Consider the following 10,748-nt stretch of genomic DNA (forward strand, 5'->3'; position numbering starts at 1 on the left):
AAAGTGCTAATGTGAGACTTCACTTTGAAATGTCTCTAACACATCCATGGCAGGCCCGCACAAAGAGTAGCAATGACATTACGCCACCAGTAGAGGGCAGCAATATTCTGAAGCGTGTTAATTCGCAGTCTACCCTACCGGAAGAGTAGAACAAGAACGACAGGGCTGACCTTCCGTGGTAGGTGAAGTCCTCACTTACGCGAGCATGGCAGGACGATCATTGACTAAAGGTATTTACACAACAACTATTTTAACAAACAGTGTCACTGGAGTGTATTTTATTTCTAGTTAAGCATATTTAGTGAATAACGTTATGTTTAGATGCTAGCCGACAAGCTAGCTTCTTGGTGTAACGTTAACATCAAATGCTAGCTGTGTAGCTAGCGGTTCAGCCATGTTGCAAGTGTATATGTTTTGAATGATTGTGTTTTATGTTGTAGGACTTGTGTGGCTACGACAGCTACGGGCTGTGACAGGCGGTTACTCCTGTGGTGGACATCAGTATGCCACTGCAGCGTCTGTTCAATCTCTTCAACCCCAAAATGAAGATGCTACAGGTGAACTATCGTAGCAGGAACGTGTTGGTAGTGTGTGGATTTTTTTCTTCTTCCCTGCAGCATGTGTATGTCATCAACATTTCTCTTTCATGCAGAGAAAATAATGAACCTGCCTCTCGAGAAGCCAGACTTTTTCCGTGTGTCAGAGCTGGTCTCGTTGAAAGAGCTGTTTGACGCCAGAGTGCATCTTGGCCATAAAAAAACTTGCAGGCACAGGTTGGTATGATCATTTCACACATTGTGTAAAAGGTTATGTCAGGGTCATTCATAATCATCTTAAAATTAAAGATCTTCAAACTGCAGTCAAATCAACAGTCACATTTTCTAGTTATTCAGATTAATATGATTAACAGTGCACATTGACAATTTAAAATTAACTATGAAAACTAAATATTTATTTATATGTTTATTTTGGTCATGTCAGTTAGATCACTCATCACACATCATCATAGTGTAGTTCACACAATACCCGAAAGGGAAAGCGGGAGAAGCAAAAGCTTATCTAGTCCCGTCCCCATTATCCACAGAATACATATTTTCATCATACAATACATAATTATTCTTTTTCTTATGACATTTTGACAAAACATGTTTCAGCATCAGGTAGAACTCAGAGATGTAGTCTATCTCTAGACAGTCAATCAGACTCCCATCCGTCCCGAATGTAGCCAGCCATGAAGGTCCCATCTGGGCAACTAGGTTCACTAGAACCTGCACTTCTTGTTGAGATATTGGTCCATAATTAACATTATCATTGTTTCTCTTTAGGTGAGGGAAATGTTTGGTTTACTAGACAAAAGGCATTGTTATGGCTGCATCTGCGTTAAGCTGGGCAATATCTTCTTGATTAATGTCAGAAATTAGTGAAGAATTGATCTGTGTTTTTTCCAAAACCTCAAAATGACTATATCTTCTTCTTACACAAACCAAATATGTTCAGTTTACTTTCTAACTGTCAAATGTATTTCCTATTGCATTGCATATTGGTAAACATTTCTGTAAATCTAAGTTGGCTGGTTTTCATATTATCTATTATTATTTCGTTGTGTTGTCTTTTTCCTACAGCTTGTTTCTTGCATTATATTTTAACTCATGTGTCCTTGTTCTGTCATTAAAGGAAATCAAAGGTGCCTTAACAGAAACACGAATTTATAATATTGAACGTAATTGCAGTCAATAACTCTTAAATTAATTGTTATATTTCCTGTCCTGTATTGAACCCCGCGTTTTTTTATTTCATCTCACTGTAATCCCTTTATTTAGGCTCATGGAGCCATACCTCTATGGCTGCCGTTTGGACCAAGATATAATTGATCTGGACCAGACTGTAGAGCACCTCCAGTTGGCCCTGAACTTCACTGCCCACGTAGCGTATCGTGGTGGTGTCATTCTGTTTATCAACCGCCGGCGTCAGTTTGGCCACCTGGTGGAGAACACTGCTGAAGAATGTGGTGAATATGCCCATACCCGTTACTGGCAGGGTGGCCTCTTCACCAACGCCCACATCCAGTACGGCACAGGAGTTCGCTTACCAGACCTAGTCGTCTTCCTGTCCACACTCAACAATGTGTTTCAGCAGCATGTGGGAATCAGAGACGCAGCGAAGATGAACATTCCCACAGTGGGTGTGGTGGATTCGAACTGTAACCCCAGTCTTATTACATACCCTGTGCCTGGGAATGATGACACTCCAGTTGCCATGGAGCTGTACTGTCGCTTGTTCAAGATGACTATCAACCGTGCCAAAGACAAAAGGAGGCAAATGGAGCTGCTACATAACCTGTCTGCACCCACCACGCCAAGCTCTTGACATGATATAATCTCATATAAGAGATATTGCGCCCCAAAAAACATCAGCTGCTCTTCATCATCAAGCCTCTACATGTGGAGAGGAGAGAGAACTAATTGTTAGTATGTGGTGGCAGTGTTGAAGTGCAGTGCTGTCATGTATAAAGTCAGAAGTCACAAAATGAATCTTGTCTCTGTGACATGCATGTCTATTTCTAACCTTTTCCCAACAACCGTTGAGCTCAATCAGACAACTCTTTGTGTTACTGTCACATTCACACTCCGACTAATCAGTTCATATTAGGGAGGTACTTTTATGACTTTCTTAGTTCTGATACCCGTACCGTAGCGTGGGTGTACACATCCCGTGCCAGTGTTGAGCTGCTTTCTGGCAAACTCGGAAAATCTGTATATTCTGCAGTGATTGCAGAGAGGAGCTGTACGTGTGAAGTTGATTCTCCTTATAATACCCAAGTGAGCTGGTGTGGGAACATAGAGGCGTAGGTACAAACCTCACTTTTTGTTTTGGCAGGTCCAAGTCCATCTCCTGTTTGTGATTACCACAGTCTGTCTAGCATCCTCGTTCCTCCGGGTTTTTTGTACATCACAATCGCAAAGAATATTGCCAGTCATTTTGTTTTGTGACACCACAATATAATAGGCACATGTACAATAAAACATATGTATAATAGAACGGCTTCCCTAGTTTACATTGTACTCTATCAAAGAAATGCTGATGTTGGAGTGTTTATGTCACTATATTTGATCAGGTTTTGCAGTAACTTGCAGTGTGTCTTCGAACACTGGCATCACTGAGTGGTGTGATTTTGCAAGACGTCAAATGATAAATAAAAAGTTAAAATGATTTGCACTTTGAGTGTGATTTCTGTTCCAATCTTCCAAATAGAGTCTTTTTCTGTGCTTTAGTTTTTTGTTTTTGTAGAAAAATCTAGTTTTCTAATCTAATTTCTGGTTAGGTTTGTTATTATAGGTTGTGTTAACCCCTGTGTTGTTGTTTTTTGTTCCTGTGGATTAATCTTAACTTCACACAGACGACGTTTGTTCTGCCAGTGCTTTGTGTCTGTACATCAGCGTTAACTTATCCCAAAAACACAGAAGGTGACACAGAATCTATTGACTCTTACTGTCAGGGTTTGTTGAGAGGCTGTAAATTGGTGTGAAGCATGAGATCAGGGGCTGAATGGAGTCATGTGCCAGTATTGTGTGTGTGTGTGTGTGTGTGTGCTTTGGATGTGATGGTGGCAGTTTAAATGAGGGCTATGATAAAATATTAAAAGAAAAATGGAAATATAATGTAGTTGATGATTCTCTATTACCAGAATGCATGACATGTTTTTTTTTTTCTCATTTAAACATACAGGTCTACATGAATTAATTAATTCAAGTGTATTCTTACAAAACACCAGTAATAATGAGATAATATAACAATAATATCACAATATTATATTATATATTACATTGACAGGGTTTTCTGTTGTCCCATGAGTTGTCCTCTCAGAGGGAAAGACAAGATCGAGACAGACACACAAAGAGGAGGACATTTCTGTCGGCGGAATAAAAAAAGCACCTCACAGCATCTTTCCCTTTAAAGGAGCGCAGTGATGAGTCGATGGGGAAACCGAGGTTGTGTGTCTGTCTGTGCCTTCACGTTCACATCATTTGACGGAACAATCAAGCCTCTGCCTTCATTTACATTAATCCGTTTTTTGCCGTCGATTGCAACTTTATTTTGTTCCCAGTTGAATCCTGACCGCATTTGAGATTATTCGGTCCATATGGAGCTCGAATCAAATGTTGCTAATTTTCAAGGACGCGCGCTCCATCTGTTTTTTTGTTCGTCTTCTCTAACGTATGATGCGCGTTTTGGCAGGAAAATGGATGAGGGCAAACGCAGCGTAGAGACTCTGGCTCGTGTCAGCCAGTAAACAACAAAAAAAGAAAGAAACAATCTGAGAGATTATGGTGCATTTGGTGCGTTTTTAGGATGAGATGCGGCGCGTTTTGTGTGGGTTCGTTGTGAGGATGTGACCGGACAGAGATCAGTGCTTTATCGCTCCGCTGCGTCTCAACAGAGCCGCTCATGATGCCCAGAACTGTGAGGAGACTGGTCCATTTGGTGCTGTTCTGCCCTCTGTCCAAAGGCCTGCAGGTTCGTATGCATCCCCCATGTTTGTATGTATGTATCATGTATGTATACATTATTCATTACGTCACATGTTGTCCCTGTGAGGGCCAGTTAACATGTGTCAGAATATGTGAGTCAGAAAGACCTACGATTATTAAGAACACACACACACACACTGGGTTCCATGACTTCAGGGGACATTGCATGTCTTACATTAACTCTAACCTAAACCATAATTACTACTGGCCTAATCCTATAACCCTTAACCCTTTACCTTAAAATGTAGAAATTTACATTATAGGGACTTGATTTTTGTCCCCATGATGTGACTGTTTAAACTAGAGGTGTCAAACTCATTTTAGTTCAGGGGCCACAAACAGCACAATTTGAGCTCCAGTGGGATAATAACCTACAAAATCAACATTTTCTGACATTTTATGGACCAAGCAACTAATCGATTAATCAAGAAAATAGTGTACAGATTAATGGATGGTGAGAATAATTGTTAGTTGCAGCTCTAGTCAAATGTACCAAAAGGATAATTTAATAAACTCCAGCTACAACATTAGAATGTGGCTTGTATGTATGTCTAAGTCATTCAATGATAGTGTTAATATTCAAGCTTTTGCATAAATTGAATTTTTTTTTTTTCTTCAGAATCAGAAATAGTTTTATTGCCAAGTAAAAACATGTAAGGAATTTGCTTTGGTGCTTTGGTGCATGAAACAACATAATATAACATAAAGACTGCACAATATAAAAAGAAAACTTGGATACATTTAGATCAGTAAACAGAATACTTAATTGATATCCCAGCTGCTCTTTCTGCCTTTGTAATGTTGTGCTTTTAGGCCTGATATTCCATTTTCTTTTTTTTGTGAAGAACATCCATCATGTCATCTTGACTGATTGTGTTTCCTCTTCCCTGTCCCTCCGAAGAGTCGTCTCCCAGCTATTAAAGTCAAGTACCTTCTCCTGGCGTGGCTGGGCATCCTCGTCGCCAGCTGGGTCATCTACATGCAGTATGCCTCGTACTCTGAACTCTGCCGCGGGCACGTCTGCCATATGGTCATTGTAAGTACACTCTCTCATGGTGATGGCGACTACACAGTCAACATATTGTACGGGGACGATATACTGAAAGGTTTAGAAATTTAGATTATATTTGGACCATAGTGTTTTCATGTACAGCCTCTGTATGGCTCTTTGCACCGGCACTACAACAGACTGTAATCTCTGTGCAATAAAATAAGGGCCAAGTGCACTTTATTCCATCTCTTCACAAATCCACATCCATTAAAATGAGCACATGTGCTTTTTAGTATCCGTCATGTTTACATTTTGGTCCATGGACGTTGATCCCCATTTCCTGGTTTGCCTTATTATTGCACTGCACATTTTCTATTGTCATTTGCTTAAGTGGAATACAGCGTTATGAAGCTTTTCCTCATCTGTTTTTGTTTTTCCTCATAGTTTTCTTGTGTTTTTACTTGTGTAATTTGTTCTTTACCACCAACCTGCTAAAATTTGAATCAGTCAGGCATGTTTACACGTTTCATTCATGTGCAATGTCCTCATTCTAAATAAATAAATAAATATAAGTTAAGACATGAATTTCAAAGACATAGTGCCATATTTGAAAAAAAATAAATTGTGTGGGTAAAGTGTATATACTTAAATAAAAATAAATAATTGAACAAATACATATTTTGACAATATGAGTCTGGCACAGAAAAATACAAGCTGCAAAGAAAAAGACACTAATGTTCCAGCTGCTGCAGGCAAACGCTTTGTGTCCTTTAATATGCAGGACAACTGGACATGAAAGGTTATTTGTTTTGAGAAATGGAGAGAGAGAGAGAGACGGCTTTTGTTCTTGCTTTTTTTGCTGGTTAAATATACAGCCTATAGTTTTACCAACCTCCTGCTGTGTCCAGCTGTTTTTAGAGCCCTTCTCCCGCCGTGCACAGAACAGGCAGTGATATTTCACGAGTCACCGAGGGACAGGATGGTAATTAACGGGATCACAAAGCAAAATTGATTCAATCGCAGTGAAAGATCAATGATGGTAGCTTCATTAGAGCAAATGATCAAAACAATGTATGTGTGAAAGCTGTGGCTCACGACCCACTTTGATTTGAATGATTGATTTGCCTCTTGCTGCTTTGTATTTTGGTGACCGCAGTGCAGGGAGCGGTGCATTGTGGGAGTGTGACAGTGCACTACTTTTTTTCGAGTCGCGATCTGTGCTGCTGTCATTGCTTTAAATTTGAAAGGCCATATAAGCCACTGCTAGTCAAAACTAAAATGAATGACCCCTACATGAGGAAGTTTAACAACTGTTTGTTTTCAAATATGTGTTAAATTATGATCCTAACACTTACTTTTTGGGACAGAGACACATTAATTGGTTACCATCATTCAGCCTGAGCTCCTACTCATGCTCTTCCTCTCTTTTGTCACACACAGTCACTGAAGGTGGAAATAAATAAATCTGAAACAAACACAAATTTAATGGAAAAAAATAGACTGTAAATGAAGAAAGTATGTAACGATGTCACGTTAAAATTGCTTTGCAGTGCGATCACTACAGACGAGGCATCATTTCAGGCTCATCCTGCAAGGCACTGTGTGATCAGAGGACGCTCACCATGCAGCGCTGCATGTCCACAACCTCCACACATCAGGTAAACGATCGAATACACACCCTGTAGTGTACACACACACCCAGAGTAAATAAAAAAGCATTTGACGATGATACATTTAACATGTTGAAAAAGGTGTGGCACAGGGTTTGTTTATCGATGCAATGTTCTTCCCAATCATCCCAACACACACACATTGAAGACAGTATATTATTTTGTATTCGCAGGTGTACAGTGGACTGTGGAAGGAGATTCCAGTTGTGATCAAGTGCGGCATCGAGGATCCTGTGAAGATCGACGGGGCGCCAGACTCTGTGCTGCGACAGGAGATGAGATTATTTGACAAACCCACGCGTGGAACCTCGATGGATGAATTTAAAGAGATGCTGCACAGTTATCTCAAGGTTGTTCATTTCCCCCAACTATATCATTTGCCACAGTGTACCATATAAAACAACTATGTAATCACATTTGAATATTCATTGGCCTAACACACACAAAAAAGAGTGTGAACATCAAGGTCCTATTTTTTATGTATATATATATATATGCTTGAGAAAACCTGCTGGCATAATCATGTGGATCCAAAGATGGACAGGAGTCTTAATGAGTACGTCTTCATGTACAAATGACTTAATTGTGTTGGGAATGTCTCTTCACATTTCAAAAACAAGTTTGTCGGGTTCCGGGACGTTTTCAATGTTGCATTTGACGTAGACGTAGGATGTGGCACATATTTTAGTGGACGAAATATGAAACCGCTTTAATTTATTGCCTTGATCCCTAAGGCATAGCTACAGGGAGCCACTGCAGAGGCATAGAGCCGCAGGTTGCAGACCCTGAGTTAGACTGTAAATCATCGAGTCTGTCCTGCTCCTTTTCTTTGTCCTCTCCTGATTTATAATATAACTCATGTTATTTTTTGAAAAATGTCCATCTTTCTGGCATAGTTTGTTACAATATAGTTTTAAGGAGGCAGCCAACACTCAGTGTACTTAATTATTATTTTGAACACCTGTGAAGCTGAGTGATACTATGGTTAAATGTCCCAGTTCTGTTGTTTCAGCTTTCATGCAATGCCTCTTACTTGGTCAGAACAAACAGTAACCCTAACCCTTTTCATTTATCTACAGTATATCACATGTTTAACCCACCAATTTCAATCCGCTCCCTGCAGGTTAACCTTGGTGAGCAGTCGTCCCTGACCACCTTGGTGGACAGAGTCATTGCCCTCGCTGATGTCAATCAGGATAGCAAAGTGTCTCTAGCAGAGGCCAAATCTATCTGGGCTCTCCTCCAGATTAATGAGTTCCTCCTGATGGTGGCGCTGCAGGAAAAGGAGCACACTCCCAAGTTGCTGGGCTTCTGCGGAGACTTGTATGTGACAGAACGTGTGAGCCACAGCTCCCTCTACAGGATAGAGGTGCCTCACTACCTGCAGAGCCTGGTCCCAGAAGCCTTGACCTCCAGCGTGAACCACTGGCTCGCACCAGCCTGGCCCCGCAGAGCTCGCATCACCATCGGCCTGCTGGAGTTTGTGGAGGAGGTCTTCCACGGCTCCTATGGGAGTTTCCTAATATGTGATGCCAGTCCTCTTCATGTGGGCTACAATACCAAGTATGACTGCAAGATGGCCAACCTCCACAGTGTGGCGTCCGAGGCAGTTGTCCGGGGATTTCTGAGGGGACGGCGATGTGAGACTAACGCAGACTGCACCTACGGCAGGGACTGCACGGCCACCTGTGATCGACTAGTGAAGCAGTGTAACACGGAGGTCGTGCAGCCCAATCTTGCAAAAGTGTGCGTTCTGTTGCAGGACTTCCTGCTTTTCGGAGCACCCTCAGATCTCCGTGGAGATCTGGAAAAGCAGCTGCGCACCTGTGTGACTCTCAGCGGGCTGGCGAGCCAGATGGAGGTGCATCACTCACTGGTCCTCAACAACCTGAAGACTCTGCTGTGGAAGAAAATTTCCAACACTCAGTATTCTTGAAAACAGACTATAATCATCCAACGTGCATTTCTACATAATGAGTGAATTCTCACATGAACCTTAGACGTTTTTTGCTGAAGAAACTTTGCCAAATGTTTTAGATAGTGGTGGTTATTGTAAATTTTAATATATTTTCTCTCTTTCTTGACTCTGACAGGAAGCTGTGAATTTATATATGTATATATACATGTACATATATATATACATATATATGTGTATATATGTATATATATATATATATATATATATATATATATATATATATATATATATATGTATAACAGCAACAGATGAAGCTTATTCCCTTAAATGCACATAAAAGCTCCCCCATTGTAGTATTTTCCATCTGTTTAGAAATCTCAGGGCAATGCCTTCAACTTTATGTGGAAAACTTTTTAAAATAAAGCAATCGGTGTACTGGATAGTTTGGGATTTCATATATTACTCTTTTGTCAGATTGTGACGGGGTGTGGTGGCTTTTGTGCAAACATTATAGTTTCCTGTGAATAAATGAATCTGTGACAGACTTATGGATTGAACAATACATGTTCCCATGTTCTGACATGTAATGTATTCGAAATCCACCGGAACAGCGGGGAAAACATAAAAGGCAATTGGACTCACTGAAATATGATTGACGTGAATGAAGTGAAGTTGGCTAAATAATTTCATTTTCAAAATCCTGTGATTGAAATTATAAGTGGCCTGAGTCAGTGCAGAAAAGAAAATCTATTGTAAAACAAGTCAGTCAAATGCTCTCATGACAGTCATGGTCATGCTTTCAAAATGTTGAAGGTATTTAATTTGAGAACTTTGTGCAGACTGTGATCATATTAACGTAGAAAGTTCACCGTCACAGAGACGCAGGACAATGAGGCCAAGCTGGACCAAGAAGACGTGACGTGCTCATTGACACAGTAATCACAACTGGTCACCACAGGAGTATGTACCCTCATGTTACCTTCCCTGGACATCCACTGGTAGATTAGTTTATTTAGGTTTTGTCCCACAGTCCAAACACATGCAAATCTGGGGATTAGGCAAATTTGACACGTAGGACTGCAGATGTAATAGTGGATGGTTGTTTGTCTCTATGTGTTCCTGTGATGGGCTGGCAACCTGTCCAGGGGGTACTCCACCTTTCACCCTATGTCAGCTGGGATTGGCAGCAACGGCCCTCACAACCCTCGGGAGATAAAGCGGTAGAAGGTGAATGAATGTATGCCATATTTAAAGATGGTACTGTTACCTGGTACCTCAGAGATAGATAATTTCTGCACAAACCTAACCTTGTTCCTTTCCTACACAAACAACTGGTTTTACTATAAGTGTTGGCTGATTATTATTTTTGTTATCATTTATTTAGTTTGTTTCCAATGGTCTAAAGCTTTTAGAGGAATTTAGTGTCAAGGAGCACCTGCTATTTATAGTCTTTGTTGTATAACCAGTAACTATCACCATATTTTTTGATGAATCAGTTTAATTAAAAGTAAACTGCTACTGCCTACTGATTTATTTCGCCAGTGCAGTTTTCCTGTCACATGTATTCATAATGATACATAATGATTGTATTTAAATGTATTTTTGAAGATGTTACACTCTTATTCTATTATATAAATGTA

At 40.3% G+C, this 10,748-nt stretch overlaps 2 protein-coding genes across 3 annotated transcripts; both read left to right on the forward strand.

The window, feature by feature from the left end:
• Positions 1-80: 80 nt before the first annotated feature.
• Positions 81-3,210, forward strand: mrps2 (mitochondrial ribosomal protein S2). The gene is made up of 4 exons (XM_058618141.1): positions 81-230; positions 441-557; positions 653-773; positions 1,821-3,210. The coding sequence occupies exons 1-4, from the start codon at positions 206-208 to the stop codon at positions 2,365-2,367; spliced, it is 810 nt and encodes a 269-aa protein (XP_058474124.1). The 5' UTR covers positions 81-205; the 3' UTR covers positions 2,368-3,210.
• A 737-nt stretch (positions 3,211-3,947) lies between these two features.
• Positions 3,948-9,997, forward strand: dipk1b (divergent protein kinase domain 1B). 2 transcript variants are annotated; one of them, XM_058617223.1, is made up of 5 exons: positions 3,948-4,515; positions 5,431-5,565; positions 7,071-7,178; positions 7,364-7,540; positions 8,314-9,997. In XM_058617223.1, exons 1-5 carry the CDS (start codon positions 4,447-4,449, stop codon positions 9,124-9,126), a joined length of 1,302 nt encoding a protein of 433 aa, XP_058473206.1. In that variant the 5' UTR covers positions 3,948-4,446; the 3' UTR covers positions 9,127-9,997. The 2 variants fall into 2 exon arrangements, with proteins under 2 accessions (XP_058473206.1, XP_058473207.1); XM_058617224.1 differs by lacking the exons at positions 3,948-4,515; positions 5,431-5,565 and adding an exon at positions 6,353-6,502.
• The last annotated feature ends 751 nt before the right edge of the window (positions 9,998-10,748 follow it).

Source organism: Solea solea, chromosome 19, assembly GCF_958295425.1.
Source record: "Solea solea chromosome 19, fSolSol10.1, whole genome shotgun sequence".
NCBI lineage: Eukaryota > Metazoa > Chordata > Actinopteri > Pleuronectiformes > Soleidae > Solea > Solea solea.